The sequence below is a fragment of the Drosophila sulfurigaster genome, chromosome 2R (genome assembly GCF_023558435.1).
Source record: "Drosophila sulfurigaster albostrigata strain 15112-1811.04 chromosome 2R, ASM2355843v2, whole genome shotgun sequence".
NCBI lineage: Eukaryota > Metazoa > Arthropoda > Insecta > Diptera > Drosophilidae > Drosophila > Drosophila sulfurigaster.
In genome coordinates this window covers 17,052,381-17,069,782 of record NC_084882.1, presented here as the reverse complement: position 1 = coordinate 17,069,782, position 17,402 = coordinate 17,052,381, and the positions used below count along the sequence as shown (strand labels likewise).

At 42.1% G+C, this 17,402-nt stretch overlaps 4 protein-coding genes across 4 annotated transcripts; all 4 read left to right on the top strand.

Moving 5' to 3' along the window:
• The first annotated feature begins 300 nt into the window (after positions 1–300).
• LOC133837850 (uncharacterized) lies at positions 301–3,361 on the top strand. Its single transcript, XM_062268754.1, has one exon. It carries the CDS (start codon positions 509–511, stop codon positions 1,370–1,372), a length of 864 nt encoding a protein of 287 aa, XP_062124738.1. The 5' UTR covers positions 301–508; the 3' UTR covers positions 1,373–3,361.
• Positions 3,362–7,061: 3,700 nt separating this feature from the next.
• Positions 7,062–8,335, top strand: LOC133837379 (uncharacterized). The gene is made up of 2 exons (XM_062268115.1): positions 7,062–7,699; positions 7,755–8,335. The coding sequence occupies exons 1-2, from the start codon at positions 7,205–7,207 to the stop codon at positions 8,118–8,120; spliced, it is 861 nt and encodes a 286-aa protein (XP_062124099.1). The 5' UTR covers positions 7,062–7,204; the 3' UTR covers positions 8,121–8,335.
• Positions 8,336–11,594: 3,259 nt separating this feature from the next.
• Positions 11,595–13,874, top strand: LOC133838161 (uncharacterized). Its single transcript, XM_062269158.1, has 3 exons — positions 11,595–11,915; positions 11,999–12,254; positions 13,019–13,874. Exons 1-3 carry the CDS (start codon positions 11,781–11,783, stop codon positions 13,321–13,323), a joined length of 696 nt encoding a protein of 231 aa, XP_062125142.1. The 5' UTR covers positions 11,595–11,780; the 3' UTR covers positions 13,324–13,874.
• Positions 13,875–15,897: 2,023 nt separating this feature from the next.
• LOC133837419 (uncharacterized) lies at positions 15,898–17,232 on the top strand. The gene is made up of 2 exons (XM_062268169.1): positions 15,898–16,466; positions 16,522–17,232. Exons 1-2 carry the CDS (start codon positions 15,986–15,988, stop codon positions 17,118–17,120), a joined length of 1,080 nt encoding a protein of 359 aa, XP_062124153.1. The 5' UTR covers positions 15,898–15,985; the 3' UTR covers positions 17,121–17,232.
• The last annotated feature ends 170 nt before the right edge of the window (positions 17,233–17,402 follow it).

The window sequence follows — 17,402 nt, the reverse complement described above, 5'->3', positions numbered from 1 at the left end:
AATGTTACATGAACTTCAAGCGAAAGCAGCGGCATGGGGCGAGAGGCGAGCACAGAGCATATGGCTAACAAATTACAGTAACAATGCTTTTCCAAGCCAAGCCAAGCCAAAGCTGCGCGAAGCCAGCTTCGACGGCAGGCAGCGCGTTACCGTTGGCTGGCAAAACGAAAGACTTAAGCGAGAAACTTGCGCGACCAGTTCTGGGGTGAGCAGAAATGCTTTCGTTCGCAGCAGCAGCGGCAGCGGCAGCAGATGAGCATGCCGCCTATATAAATTGTCGTGGGCATTGGGAAATTGTATCATTTCATCCTAACCCGTCAAAGCAGCAACACAGCAGCCAGTAGCGTTGTGCGGCAAAGTGCAAGACTCAGCCCCAAACAAACATTTGAAAAGAGAAAGTGCGTTTTGTGTGCGGTACAAAAGCCAAAAAAAAGTGTTCAGCCCTTTAAGGACTATACAATACAACAAGTGTAACACAACAAACTACAACAAAACAACAACCATTAAAATGGCAAACAATAAAGTTATTTTCGGTGTCTTGTGTTTGGTCACACTGACCGCTGCTCTCCCCGCCGAGGAAACACGCGGCCATGCCCGTAACGCCATCGGTGCCGAGAACGACATTATGGATAGCATCTACAGCGATTGCCTGCGCAAGGATTCAGTATCGTGCGTCAAGTACAAGCTGTTCAACTTCGTCGACAAGGTGCTGGGCGCCCGCGACCAATTCTCGTTGACCGAAGGCGTCACCGTGGTGCGCTCATCGGATGCGCCCGCTCCTGAGGCAGCTCGCTCCATCTCCGGCGACGAATCGTTCGAGTCTCTGGCACTCAACCGCATCAGCAGCTTCCTTAACTCGCACACCATCAAGGTGGAACTGAAGGGTGCTGATATCGTCCAAGCCGTTAGCTCCACTGGCCGCGCCCTCGAGGATGCCTCTGAGTCACTGTTCGGCAGCAACGATCCCAATGCCCCTGAGGAGAGCCGTGGTAAGAAGAAGAAGGCCGCCAAAATCTTGGGCCCCATTCTCGCTCTTGTTGCCCTGAAGGCCGCCGCTCTGTTGCCCCTGCTCTTGGGTGCCATCGCCCTGATTGCTGGCAAGGCTTTGTTGATCGGTAAGATTGCTCTGGTGCTGTCGGCCGTCATCGGCCTGAAGAAGCTGTTGTCGCAGGAGAAGCACGTCACCTACGAAGTGGTCGCCCATCCCCATCACAGCAGCAGCCACTCGGTCAGCCACGACTCATATGGCAGCGGATACAGTGCCGATGCTGGTGCTTCGTCTGCCTCATACGGCAGCAGCGGTCATGGTGGCTGGGGACGCTCCATCGATGCCCAAGATCTGGCCTACGGTGCCCAGAAGCCTCAGGCTTAAGCGAAAGTAAACACACAGTCAACAACCACTCAAACAAACCACAAGAACCACACGAACCAACTGACTTGAGCTTTACTCAAGCTCACACTGAACAGAGACTCTTGAAGAGGAACAACAACAACCACAACAACACATATTACTTATCGTTCGTTTTAATTATTTATTAATATAATTTATTTTATTTATTTTTCCACACGAATAAGAAAAACGCACACAAGAAAAAGGAAGAAACTATGCGAAAATGCAAAACAAAAAACGAAAAAAAAATACTTAAAAGTAGTTAAGCTAAATGACATCGTAGCGAAAAGAGAAGAAAAAAATGCTAACAAAACTCCAGAGCCACAATTAGGTTTGTAATGCTGAGTGTGCGTGCATTTAGTTGCATACATTAACCATTAACAATTATAAGTTAAGTTTGTAAAAAAAAGCACAAAGCGAGAGTTAAAGTCGGTACCTTATGCAATGTTTCAAATACTCATAAGCCCAGGCGGCGACACTGAGCACACTGAGCGTCCAGTCCAGCTAGCCTTAGGTCTAAGCTCGCACAAGGACGTCCCCGAACGCTTCCCCGAACAAGCACACATACAGACACACAGACACACATTCAATCATCGCCCCATAAACACACATAACACTCTATCTATCGCTGTTTCCTTCTAATGCACAACATACTCTCGTACTTACATTCATCACAGTCTCTGAGTCATTATACTCTATTATCTATCCTGAACTGATCTATCTATCGCTATCGCTATCACTGTCTACTATCTTTACTTACTCTACCATCTATCAATCTAGAGACTATACCAAAACATTGTTGGTTGCTATGCAACTGTTTGCAACGTACAAATGTTGATCTATCTTATTAATCTATACACTCTATCCTGTACTCTGTTGTACTCTTTACATGCAATTCTAGTCTTACATTACAACAACAGCAACTATAGCAACATCAGCAAGCAAGCATGCCTACTACTACTAGCTTTAACTACAACTAGCTCTAACTTCTATCAGTATCTCTTTCACACATACACACACATACACAATCTAAATCTAAATCTATTTTAAAAACTATCTGTCTTTCGAGTCATAGTTTTGGTCATATACTTACTATACGCCATAACTTGCCATAGTTTTCCTGCCTTATGCACACAAAACTGAACTGAACTCAGCTTATGAACTATATTTTCCTCTTCCAATTTCCAAACTTCAAGACATCAACTTTCTCACAACTTCTTCTGACATCTTCATCTCACTCTCATGTTTTTTCTTTCCCTCTCAATCTCGCTCTCTCTCTCTCTCTCTCTTTTCATTTATATATCTGTCTTTTTTCTCATTTCTCTGCTACTATTTCTGTCTATCACTATCTCACGCTCTCACCGTTTCAGCTGCTCTGTCTATATACATCTGTCACTTTCTAACGCTCTACTTTCCAAAAACAAAATACAAAAAGCACGCACGTACGTTCTCTGTAACCATAGTTCACTGTAGGATTTTTATGTTTATTACTCATACAATTGTATTTAATATATCAGCGACTTTGGTCGGCGCATTGTTATAGCATTGTGCTTTAAACTTATTTTTAATCTATTTAAAAATATTTGTTTAAATCACTTTGGAAACTTCAAGTCGCCAGCTGGTGGTCAACATTAATTTAAATACATATTTTAACATAAGCAAAATCGTACGGCACTTTCACATTAAGAACTACAGCGAGAAGCATAGAAGCTGCAGATATGGACAACTCACAGAAGAAACATACAACAACAAAACAAACACATAAATCACAATTCACACACAAAGAATGTAAATCTCTTTTATACAGCATATTTTCTCTGTAATAAATGCATGTCATTAAAGAATGAAGAAAAACATTAAGTACAAAAAACGCTAAAAAAAAAAACATAAATAAAAAAACTTAAAAAATAAAATGAAAATAAAACAAGCAAGGAAGATTAATAAATAAAAAAATCAATGAAAAATCAACTTTGGGTCTACTATTATTATTTATGGGCAAAAGGTGAAAGCGAAACAACCAAAACAGCAATAACAATGATCACAGTGGGGCCCACAGGGGAATACTGAATACACTGAATACAATTTGGCTTGACACTATGGTCATAATGGTTATGCATAATGTCCACAGCAGCAGAGTGCAGGTCTTGTTTTTGCTGTTGACAGGTCCATCTTTGGTAAGAATACAAGGCGAATGCTTTCATTTAAAGTGAAATTGATTTGCGACCCAGTTGACTAAGCGAATTTTAAAGACTTCTCCGTTAAGAGGTGTAAATAATTATGAGCTTGGCCAAGGCAGCTTGCCAGGCCAAACAACACACAAAAATGTGGTCGAAAGTGTGCCCCGCCGGCTACCGTTGTGGCTGCAAACTGTCGGCAACAGACAGTGAAAGTAAACACAGTTAAGAAACGGCTACAGTAACAACACAGCCACAACCACAATATCAACAAAAAACAGCAACAGTAAATGCATTGAAAATGTGTAGTGAAAAGCTGTAGAAATGCCAGTTTATGGACACATGGTCAAAAACGTTTTTGGGCGAAAAAACAAAAGCCAACAGTTTCAAATAGTCGTTCGGTCAGCACATGGTAAATTCATAGGTGACCATTGACCAGCGTCTGTGTCTTAAGAAATAGTCTTAAGTCGGTGCTGAATTCAGCACAAAATGTCTATTAAAAGTGGGAAACTATGTGACACCAAATGCTAGACACAGCACACAAAAAGCACTAAAACCAGACTTAATTGTGCCATGTGGGCATCATTAGAATGTGAAGACAGCAGCGGTAGAAGCAGTGAATTATACTCAAGTAAAACGCCCATTGAAAAAGTATTTTTTTCCATTTCTCTCTCTCTATTTTCGTTTACTAGACGTTTTCATGGCTTAGTCTTAACCCAGAACTGTTTTTTGATTGACCTTGAACCGTTTTTTGGTTTTTCATTATTAATGCTGTTCACTTTGCTAATTGATTTCGTTTAGCTGCTTGTAATTGCTTCGGTTCTTCGCGCTTTCTATCATCAATTTGGCCTTGGAAGAACAAATGGATTAGCCCCATTCAATTATTTGAACAACATGGGGTGTGAAATGCTTTCCCCTTTCATTGGTCAGCATTTTTATCATTCAATATTATTGTATAGTGTGTATTGGCTTATGCAAATTGAAATCCCAAAATGAAAGCCTTTCCATGTGATTTGGAGCGAATTACCGTTGTGTGTGGCGGAGGCTCAAGAGTGCCGCTAGAGAAATGTGGCTGCAGCTGTACGAGTATAAGAAAAACTGGTGCAGGCACCAACACCACAACACTTGGCTACCAATTTCACATTCTGAAAACCAGAAAAAAAGCCACGAAATTTACAATAATTCATAAGCCGGCAGCGAATTGTGAATTGCGAATTGCGCGCACACGCTCCAATGAGCAAGATAATTCAGGTCTCTGTCTTTACGAGTATTCTCGTGTACTACGGTAGTTCAGTGCAGTGCCCAATTTGGATGCAATTTCACTGTCAACGGACCTGAGGCTGAACCAAAGCTGATGCCATGATGCTGCTGGTGCCTGCAAGGGCGTCGTTGTCATCGTCAGTGTTGCATGCGCAATGAAAACGAGTTTGGCTGGGGATTGAGACTCAGACTCTTAGCTATGTCTCTGGCTAAGAAAGCGGGTCAACAGAACACAGCCAGAAAACGAAATCAACAACAACAAATGCCGACCAACAAATAATAACCTGATCAGCCGGCCTTGCAAATGCGCTTTCCAACGCACACAAAATCACCTGTTTTGCCCTATGATATTGTTAAGCGTTTTCTTGTTGTCATCATTTTCTACTCCAGCGATTTTTCCCACACTCGTAAAACACGCACTAAATTATGATTGTTGTAATTGTTATTGTGGTTGTTGTTAATGTTGTTGCCGCTATTGCTTCCATTGTGGCTATTGCTGCTTTTGTTGTTGTGGCCGCCTGTGCATGGAAGCGTTAAATTTATTAAGCGCTTCCATGAGCAGTTGCGATTATTACTTATGATTAATTGAAAGTTAATTAGGCACGCGAGCCGCATGCAAAACACTGAAACTGTTTTATAACTCCCCATCGATGACTTAACGGATGATTTGTTTGCTGTTAATATAACTTAGTTTGTTCAGTTAGATAATAACGATTGTTCACAATTAAGTGTGCGGTCTTGGTTTTCTCAATGGTTGGTTTGATCAATGGCTGTCAGGCTTTGCTACACTTTTATTGACGTATTGAAATATTAGAGGCATTTCACTTGCAGCATTGTTCTATTGAATTGAGTTGCAGAAAAGAAGAAGTTTAAGATTTATCTTTTTCATAACATACTTTTATATTTTATATTCGAAATTCCTTTTGGGAAAAAAGAATATAATTCATTTATCAAATGTGCTTGATTCATTTCATTCATGGCATTTTATTTAAAACCGAATTTGAGAGCCATTTGAAGTTTTTTATGAAATTCTCTCAGAAAGCTTTTTTCTATTAATATTGTTTCCCCTAATGATTTTAGAAAATTAGTGAAATTTCAATTTTTTTTTTAAATTTTGGAAAACAGAAAAGCTCGGGAATTTACAATGTATGCAGTAATGTTTTGTAGCAATAAAAGCTTTGCACTCATCGTTTAGTTCGTGTCTTAACTCTTTCGTTTTAAGTCGTACTTTCTTATGCAGATAAAACTATTTTTAGCACCCGCTTAAAAGTATGCAATGATTTTTTTATGTGTGGCAATCTCAAGTTTGAGTAAGTTATTCGAGATAATATGCAATGAAATTGAATTACTGTTATTATTTAAAAAAATAACTTTTTCTTTATTTAATTAAAAATGTATTAAGGCATAAAGTAATAATATGGATATGTTTGTAATAACATTTATTGATTAAATTAAACATTTTTCGACACCTCTAAATTGCATTAGTATTTTGCATTGAGTATCCACTGTGCTGCAAAGACACAGTTTTGTGCCACATGTGCCCTAGTGCACTGTGCTGCAAAGACACAGTTTTGTGCCACATGTTTGTAAAAAGAAAAGTAAAGATTATAAATAGTAGAATTGTGGGACGACAGTGAATCTGTGATAAAAATGCATTGAGAAACGAAAGCCAAAAACAGAAAAAAACTGCAGTTTTTCGGTCTACTAAATATCGTCATGATAGAACCGGGCGTGATGGTACAAAACAGTTTCGGGGGCTGCTGCATCCAATGCCAATGCCATTGCCTTGAGGCAAGGTGAGTTTATCTACACCAAAGCAAACACGCACGCCTCAGTTCGCTCCGCTTTAAATGCGCATGAAAACTCAATAGCTTAGAACGAACTGTTTACTTGTGTTATAATTACAAATGAAATTGCAGCGCACACAATGCATTGTAATGTTTATGTTTTGTGGCGGTGGCGGTGGCTGTGGCTGAGCGCAAAAATTCGGTTGCTTTCCCAGCAAAATCACGAAAGCGCAGCTTCAATAGCCAAGCAAAACAGACGCCAGCAGTCAACAGCCCCTGGCCAAGGCCTGCATTAAGACAGCCAGCTAGTCCGACTAATTGGCGTGATATTTAGACTAAAACAAAATGAGTTTTTTCTTTCAATTTCAGCTGGCGCTTGACATGCACCCAGGCGCAATTAGCCGACAAGAAATCGGCCAGGCGGTATAAAATGCATACAATGCGCTTTCCAGCACTCAGTTGATAATCTTAAGTGCAGCGCCCAGCAAGAGTTTTGTTACCACAGCGCATCTCGATAGCAAGGATAGCTAAAGGATTTTACATAAACAACACTTGAACTCTACTCGTTCACTCGCAAACACTCGCTCACAGTCATGATCAAATACGTGTGGCACGTGGCGGCGGTAATGATAATCTTCTGTTGGTTGCCGACGACGAGCGCTCGCACCACCAGCTATAATCACATTAATGGCTTGGGAGTGGAACAACAACAGCAAAAGACTCAACAACCACCAATGCAATCATCGAGCTCAGCTGCCTCATCATCATCATCGGGTATTTGGAAGGATCTGTCTCTGGTCTATCGCATCTATCAGCAATGCACGGGTGAAAACATGGCCGTGTGTCTTAAGCTGAAGCTTCTAACTGGACTGGAGAAGGCTTTCCGCTCCGCTAAAACATTGTCTCTCTTTGAGGGAGTTCAATTCGTGGCCAGCGGCGAGGAGATGCAGAAGCGTGCGCATTTGCCACCCATAAGTGAGCAAGATATTGAGGCAGTTCTTCCTCGAGGCATAGATGCCAAGGATCAGGTATTGAACAGCATGATTATGAAGCGTTTGGGCAGCTTCTTGCAGGATCACACGTTACAGGTAGGTACGATATCAGCTTTCCTGACTATCAGCATTGATTTTGTGCATTATGCAGATTAAGTTTCCTGATATGCGGGATGCGGACAGCAACTCGATTGAGGGTCGCAAGAAGAAGGACAAAAAGGGCAGCGGTGCCTACATTATGATTCCTCTGCTGCTTGGTGGCACCATTGTACCCATTGCGTATGGAGCATTGGCAATGCTGGCGGGCAAGGCTCTAATTGTGTCGAAGTTGGCGTTGGTGCTGGCCTCCATTATTGGCATTAAGAAGTTGCTGAGCGGCGGCGGCGGTGGCAAGGAATCTTCACATGAAGTTGTTGTCTCCTCTGGCGGTCATTCGGGCTGGGGGCGTGACTTTGATGTGGCCTACAGCGGCTGGAAGCCGGCCAAGGAGTCAGCGGGTAGTTCCAAGAGCTTGTAGAGCAATTGCCAGCTTGTCGAGCTTACGTTTGCATTTGGATGTGGATGTGGATAGGATGGAGAAAACCAAAGAAACGATTGCCGCATGAATTGTCTGAATAAGAAATAATATCTTAGCTTAATTCGATAACGTATTTATATGTATAACGAACTAAATGTGTGTATTAGGCATAAGTAAGCGTTAATTAAATATAGTAAACTTTGCTAAAAAAAAAACAGAACTCAAAAATCGGCACCGCCCCTAACTTATTGGCTTTTGCCACAGACACGCCCCAAACACGTCAGCTGAATTTATGATAACAATTTTAAAAAGTGCTTACGTGCGTGCTAAAAAAAAACAAAACAAAACACAAACAACAAGAAACAATCGCAACATTACTCGAAACATTACTTCGCTTTCTACCAAAAACTACGAGCTTATTTATTATTTAGCCGTGCACAGAGTCTGGCAAAGTCCAATGCAATATTCATAGATCAAATATGCTCGGCCGGTTGCGAAGCGTCTTCTTCACTTGCCAGCTCCAGCTACAGCTCTAGCTCCAGCTCTGTGGTTAACGCTTTTGTTGTTATTGTTTTTGTTGTTTCTGTTATTTTTCTGTGGTATGCGACATTTTCACTTTTGCACTCTGCACGAAATATTAATGAGCTGCCGCTACTTGACACGCCATGCAAGTGCGATGGTGAGCAGGTTCAGACTAGAACATTGAACCTATTCAATTAAATATATTTTCGACTTTATTTAAATGCGCTCGCAATTCCCACGCTGCTCTGTGGGCCTAATCAAATGTGAGTTGAGGGCGCCCTTTACTTTAAATGTTGACGTCATCATTTCTGGGTCTGGCCAACACTTTCATTAATTGAAAATTACTCAAGCACAACACAACGCAGCGAGAGCTGTGAGCTACCCGGAATTCACATCGTCGGTCACGGAGACAGACGTTTTGAAGTCGAAGACGGGGGTGAAGTCAACTGGGAATGAAAGTGAAACTTTCAAAAAGGTGTCAATTTTAAAGATGCCACTGCAAAAAATGGGGTTGGGTAGTTGAGGACCCGTTCAGCTTATTTGACTTGACTGGGCGTCAATGCCAGTGGAAGAGTGTTAAATGAAAGCTACTTGCAAATAACCCGAATTAAATGCTTGAAAGAATGTAACATAGATATTTATTTATTTTTAGCATGTCCACGTCAAAGTGATGTCATCAGCAGTGCGGAAGGACTGAACTGAGCTAAGCTGAGCTGAAATGAGAATAGGAAGAGAATGTTAAATGTCTCTGTGCTTCATAATACAGTCAATTTGCAGGCTCAGCACAGTTTTTTGAATAGCTCATCTAGCTGTCTAATGGGACTTTCTTATAGCGCTATTAAAATTTTTATCGCTTTTACTGCGTTTCTCTGCAGCATTGCTTAGACGAATCTTCAAAGCAAAATAATGCTCATTGCATAACAAAAATAATACGTATACGTTGTCGAATACTAAAACTATTTCACTTTCGTTGCGAGCGAAAGAAGGTAAAGATTAATTGTCAAAATGTTAAGCAGGCTGCTAACATGTCAACTCGACTGAGGCATGCCCTACACAAAACAAAATCATCAAATTCGTGGCAACACCCGGCACTCGCTTGCTTATCAGAGCAATCGCCCACAATCGCCACTCATCGCACACAATCAAATTGAACTCAAGTCGAGTCAAGTCACGTCACGGCATAGCACATCCATCTATGTCCACGTGCAAAGCATTTGCATATGCCATCAACATGAAGCGCAACAACAACAACAACAACAACAATCAACACCTTTCAGCTCATCAACTATGTTGTAGCATTTCTACGACTAAGTAGATAATCAGCAACAAAAATTTGGTTTGCTTTGCATCTCAAATCGAGTTTTAGTAGCGTGCAAATCTTAGCATTCATCACTTTCTTTTAGGTACTTGACTAATGTGTAAATTACACAAAAACGCGATAAACTGTCTTGGCTTAGATTCGGTCGAGGTCGACTTGCAGAAACATTATAAAAACTTCGCTTTAACTTAACTAAATATATACAATTATTATATTTATTTTTCGATTTGAAATGTCACATTCACTCTTTCTTTAATCAACACATAATAAAAAGCCAACCGGCATGTGCCTCCAGCAATTTTATTGAAAATTATACTAAAGAGACATAATGCAAACAATGTTGCATGGATATGAAACTCTCGTATGTGCAAAATGTCAGCGATTGGCATACAAAACTAAAGACATACGACATATGTGTATCTAAACAAATATGTGTCTGTGTGTATGAATAAGATACATTATGGGGCTTTAAGTGAGATGGAGAAAAACAAATACATAAATAAAAAGCAAAATTAAAGTGAAATTTTTTTTATCCATGCCGCCTGCAAACTAGTTAATTTTCTATTTTACTCCAATTTGAGCTATACTTGTTGCGGTTTCTTTCGAGCTCTACAGAGAGACGCCATCATAAGTAGTGCTGTGTTGATGTGGTTTTGTGGCGAACTGACGAGCTGCGCTGTGTTTGCGGGGTGTGGTCGGTAGTTTGATTAGCCAGCAATAATGCCACACCAAGAGTCACGTGTCTGCAATTTCTAATGGATCGATCAGTCGACCGACTCCACACGCAAAGCACTTTCTGTTTGTACGGTGGCGCTGTGGTTGTTATGATTGCTGTGGTTGATTCTCACCCTATCCCCTGCCCCTCAGCAACCAATAAGTGTGCCAAATGCAAGCCGCTGAGGCTTTAATGCCTCAATACTCAAAACTTTGGGCTGTCAGATGCCTTTAACACTGTGCAATATAATTTAACGACCACACATGCGTCGCTACCTTTCCATGTTTGGGGGCGTGCGAGTGTGAGTGTAAGTGTGAGAGTGTGTGCTCGCTTTTGTGCAAATAGTTAAGTGCTGCTTAAGTGTTTAGCTGTTGACAAGCAACAATAACAACAGTAACAGCCGCAGCAACAACAGAAGCAGCAAACGCTAACAAGCCAAGTCCAAAGCTAATGGCGAAGCCGACGACGACGACGTTGCTGTTGCCGATGTCGACTGCGAGTTGTTCGTCACGAACACGCACACAACGCTATCTTGGCCAAGTCAAGCAAAGCCAAGCCAGGCCAACACAAGCCAAGCCAGGCCAACATAAGCCAAGCCATGCCAGGTTGCATTAGCTGCCACAAGCGATGCGCTTCGGTGTTGTGGTCGTCGTAGACGCCGACGTTAGCGTCGACTTCGTCGTTGATGTCTTCGCCAGGTTGTTTATTTAAATTCTAAGCTTGGCTACTGTAAATGTCGATGGAGCAGGTCGGGTATATAGAGGGGATAGGGGGCTAAAGTGGAGATGCGGCTAGCGGGCAACTCGCGTCGTGTTTATCGTCGTCGTCAACGTCGCTGGCGTCGTCGTCGTTGTCGATGTCGTCGTCGTTGCGGCTGCGCTGCTGGCCGGGAATAAAACTCGATCCGCGTGCGTCTTCTAGCCACAGTTTACGGATTGCCTTCTGACCGACAGATCGAACAACCCAATCGAGCGCAGTGCACTCAATCAACTAAAAACTGAAACTTAAAAAAGCACAGTCAGTGCATAAAAGGATAACCAAAGCCAAGTGACAAGTGTGTTGTGTGATTCTCAAAAACTCCCAAAACTATAAATAAAAAACAACAATGTTGAAATTCGTTTGCCTGTTCGCGCTGGTGGCATCCACCGCAGCTGCCGCCTCCGAGGCAGACAGCTTGCTGACAAGTGCCCTCAAAATGGTCAAGGATTGCGGCGAACGCTCGATGGTGTTGTGCATGAAGGTAACATAAACCAGCTATGAAACAAACTCGAAGTGATCTCAAAAGACATACCATATTCATTCACATATTTACACACTAAACAGGAACGAGCCCTGCACTATTTCGATACCGAGAATGGTGATGTGAGGCTGACTGAGGGCATTGCTCTGGTCAAAACTGATGACATTCCAGTGGGTCGATCTCTGAATGATGTTACCTTGCCCGAGGAGGCGGAGGCACGTGAGTCTGAGGTTGATTCGCTATTGGTTGAGCGTGTTGCTCGCTTCTTTGGCACCCACACACTGCAGTTCAAGGTTCCCAAGGACTCCATCCAGGACATGCAGCGCGCCCTCGAAGAATGTAAGTATTTCAATATTAAATTTGTATGTAAAATTAATAACATTGCTAAGAAACAAATCATGCGCAACTGCAAAATGAGAAAATGGTTTGGCGGCTGTCTGGTCAAGAGTTGTGATCATGTTGTTCTGTTTATCTGGTTCTTTGGCTCGTTGCCAATTTGGGTTACTGGTGCAATTACCAATCGCAATCGTAGACTCAGCCGCATCAGCATTAGCAGTATCAGCAGCCGCCACATATAAGAAGCATCTTTGCGCCGCAATGTGGCGAGTGCTTCAATCCTGTTTTCACTGTTAGCTTCAACCCACATTGAGGTCAGCCATAAAGCAAGCATGCATCCTGCTGCTGTTCAGACACCGAGAAACAGAAACGCAGAGATAGAGATAAACGCATCTGTTCCCTGGCGACTTATCTAGCGGTGCATTGACAGTTGCCACAAGGCGTTGGCAAACTTGTTGCTGCAATTAATTGCATTTTAGTTAGCCAACTAGGTTTACTTTCTTTTCCATGCTCATGGAGCAGTTTCCGATTTCTAAGAGCGCACATAGAAAGCGGTCGATCCTGTTTATTGCAGCAGCGGCTCTTGTGTCTGTTGCATTGTTTCTTTATTAATTATTTTGTGCTCCAATTGCTAATGAGCAGTTAACAAGCAAATGGACAATCAAATCAATCATAAACAAGCGAAAGTATCGCATGCAAACTCTTAATCAAATCTTAAACTGTTAACTCATTAACGCTTTCATGCTTTTATTTTTTTGCTTTTGCAGCTCGTGGCAAGAAGAAGGAGAAGAAGAAGTATCTGATGCCTCTGTTGATGCTTTTCAAATTGAAGATGGCTGCTCTGCTGCCACTGGCCATCGGCTTCTTGGCGCTCATTTCTTTCAAGGCTCTGGTTATTGGCAAGATCGCTCTGCTGCTGTCAGGCATCATTGGTCTGAAGAAACTGCTGGAGTCCAAGAAGGAGAACTACGAGGTGGTTGCGCACCCGCATTATGAGCATGAGCACAGCTACGGCAGGTCGCTGCAGGGCAACGATGCTCAGAACTTGGCCTACGCGGCGTATCAGCAATAAGCGATGTTGTCGAGTTGCCAAAGTGGAACAGCAAATTAGTGCAATACACAAATCAAATGAAACAAAACAAAAACAAAAAAAAGAGCAGAAAGGGAAAAGAGAAGAACACGGAGCACGTTGTGACTCGTTTAATTTATTTTATTTATTTAATTTATTTTGTAGCATAACTCAAGCAATCAAGGCGCCATCAAAATGAATTCAACTTTTTCAGAAATCGAAAACCATAGTTAATAAGTTCTATAATGACTGCAGTTGCAGCTGGTGACCGTAGGGGGCGGCAAACTAAACTAAACTGAACTAAACTAAAAACTAAAGCTTAAACTTAAACTAAAACTGAACTGTACTCAAGTGACTGCATTTTGTATTATTGTAATAATTTATTGCTCAGAGCTTTACTATTGACTATTTTTACTACTTATAACTTCATATTCATATTTATTGTATTTACTTGTGTAACTTTAATGCTAACTCTTGAACTCTTTTAATTAACTCTTAACTTAATCGAACTGCCACTTTGTAAGTGCATGGCCAAGAAGCCACAGCAATTACAATATACTGTCCACTCAACGTTCGCCCCCCAATCAAACCGCATTGCACACACTCACACACACATGTGCACTTCCATATCACATACACACAATCACTCATACAAGCAGAGAGAAATCAAATGAAACTCAATAAAGCCGCATTTATCTGTAACTGAAATTCGTTTGCATTTGACAGATAGGACAGGTGCTGTAGCTTCTCGCACACACACACACACCCAGTATAAATTGCGCATACGCAACGTGCGACGCATTTCTTACAGCGAAATGCTTTCACTCTTTCACTAATAAAATGAATTACCAACTAGGGCAAACGAGGCCAGTGATATCAATTGCATGTGCGACACACAAAATCACAGACACTCGACAGCAAAAAAAATTTCACTTGCAACGCGCGCACTGAGGCGTAGTCAGGCTCTGACTCTAAAGACAGAGTCAAAGCCAGATTCGTATTCAAAGAAACCAACGGCACCAACAACAAGACTCCAACTAACCAACTGACTTCCTAAGCCTACCATTGGCTTTGAAATGCGCTTCGTCTCCCTCTTGGCTAGCTTATTCTTTCTCCTCTAACTTGGGCTGACTCCCAATGAAGAGGCATTTTGGTATCCGGTGTCGCTCCAAAATCAAATGAAAGTCGCCGCATTGGCTTCGACCTGCTTTTTGCATGTGCAATTGCAACACGTACACCAACCATACGCCCTGATGAGCCGCAGTCTGGTTAGGCCTGGAGTTTGTGAATGCAATATAAATGATATGAGAAGCGACACGCCCATTCAACGGAGTGTGCAATTTATGGTCGAATGGCAAATGCCAATTGGCCGCAATTGTCGTTGGGCTACAACATATACATTTAAAACAATTTATATACATTGCTCGATTGCTGCTGCAAAATCTTGCTTGTTCGCCTTGAATTTGAAATATTAGTGGTGAAAGTGTATATTAATACAATTTCATTCAATTCGTGTATTCAACGACCACTGCAATTGGAAAACAAACATTGAAGATATCATATATTTGCAAAGTTTACTGTTAAGCTTCAGGCCAATCGCCTACAACACGTCTCGCCAGTGTCGTTAACACTACGTCAGCCAGGCTTAAAATATGCATAACTTTTGTAACAGTTTCAAATGACAGAAAATGTTGTTAGTTACCACAAATTAAGCCCAAAAATGTAATACCAAAGACGTCGCCCACAAATTGGCCTAAGAGGAAAGTAAGTGTGAGAAGGGTTTGTTGCTAAAACTTGCACTTGGTTCTTTGGCCCTTGACTGTCAAGTTTTATTAGCCCGCTATACAAAAGTTTCTTTTACCCTCTCTAGTTTGGGGTGGGCCAGACGAAAGTGTCTAACGGTTTTAGATAGTCCCAAACTTTTCGTTTTAGAGAGTATGTACAACTGTGCTTCAATTGACGTGCTGGCAACTCCAAACACTGAGCCACTTTAATTATTTTCCGCCTGAAAGTATGCAAATATTTTCCAGCTCCAGCAATTTAGAGTTGGCCATTTTGATGTAAGAATAAATTCCAAAATAAATGTAATATTTAAATTTATTTAAAGTCTAAAAAAACTTAAACTTGTTTTGTATACTGTTAAATATTATAAAGAAAACATTATCGCGTTTTTAAAAATAAACAAATCATTTGGTATTAATTGGCAGCAGTTTACCTCAAAGTTATTATACTTAGCGGTCTTTTATTTGATGGCGCTGATACTTGTATTTGTAATTTTTTAAATTAGTGAACTGTCGACCTATTTCATAATTTTCCTGGAACAACAATGGCTCATTACGTAAACGCAGACCGAAGATGTGCGAAAAAGTATTGCCCACGAGTCACCATAGTGGGTCGCCAGCCATAAGCCATAAGCGTGTGCACTGACCATGACCATGATGCTGACTGAGGCAGCTACAAGCGGCTGTTTTAGTGGCAGCTACTTGGCGTTGATGTACAACAATTTCCGTTATTGGGCCATGGCGGCATTACATGTGCAAAAAGTGAGCTGAAGTCGAGCCGATTTGGCCAAAATGAGTTGATTATTGTATAACGAGCTACTATATAAACCAAAGGGTCAGCTGGCCAGCAGGCTTAGTTCATCAGCGTAGCCCAATAGCATAGGATGTCGTGGATCGTGGAGACAAGTCTGCTACTCATCAGCGTGGTGCACTTTCAATGCATCGAAAGTAGCGATCTTTCACATGTTAGCAAAGAGGAACTACAGCACTTCAAGCAGTGTGTGCGTGGATCACAACGTTCCAAATTAAGCGAATGTATCGGCCGATCTGCCTTGAATTTCATACAACGATTTAAGGAGCGAGAGAATGTTACATTTGTGGATGACTTTGTGGCAGTCAAAAGCGAGACAGCAGCAAGCCGTTCGCTGGTTAATGTGTTGGATACAGATCCCGTTGATTTTCGCGGTATACTCGAGAATGCGGGCGCTGTGATGGGACAGCGCAGCTTGGAGTGGCACATGGATGCTCTGTATCCAGGACTTATGTTCAAAATCGGGCCCACAGCCGATGCCAACAGTGTGGCCGAGTTTGTGCTGGACAATGGGGCACAAGATGAGCGACAATTTGGCTTCGAGGAGGGCACAGGTGAGCTGTCTATGCAAATATCCCAAATAAACTCTAATCGAATTGATGCCCTCAGGTCGCTTGCTGGCTAAACAATACCTTTTGCCGTTTCTGCTGGGATTAAAATTCAATTTAGTTGCACTGGTGCCGCTGCTATTTGCTGGCATTTGTCTGCTGCTTAAGAAGTCGCTATTTCTGGCCAAGCTGGCCATATATGTGAGCAGCTTCTTGGGCTTAGGCGGCGTGCTGGGATCACTTGGTGGCCTAGGAGGTGGCTTTGGTGGTGGAGGAGGCTTTGGTAGCTTTAGTGGCGCCAACTTTGGCTATGGCGGCGCCTTCGCTGCTCATCGTCCAATTGGCCACTTTCCTGGCAAAACTACAGTCTTTGGCGGTGGCGATGAGCTGCATCATCAGTACAATGTGCATGAACCACAGCCGTATAAACGCAGTGATCGCAAAGTGCGTTTCGAACAGCCGCGTGAAGAAGCTGCCGCATCGCCCATGGCCAAGAAACATCTCTCCGATGACCGCTTCTATGACTATGAAAAGCAGCATCGACAGACCAAATATCTGGAGGACACTATTAGTTCGGCGGACAGCTTGGTGCGCAACTTCCAAGACACATCGACGAGCAACATGAATGGCTGGCAGATTGTCGATGTGCGATCGCTATGAGTAGAGTATTAGCATTAAGACTTATTCGTATTTATTTCATATTGTCGTTCTTTTAGCTCAATTAGTTAAGTTATAATTAGGCAAACATAAAGTTTGGCAAACGTTTTAAGCGCTTTCCAAAAAAACGAAAGTTTGTTTATGCAAAACTCGAAAATCACTCAGCGGCCAAAAGGCGTTTTAAGGTTCAGTAAGCAGGCTGTCAAGAGCTCTAAATCGGGTCGACTTCCAAGGGGGTCCGCCGCATGAAAGACTTTCCGTAAAACTTTTCTTATTAGATTCCTA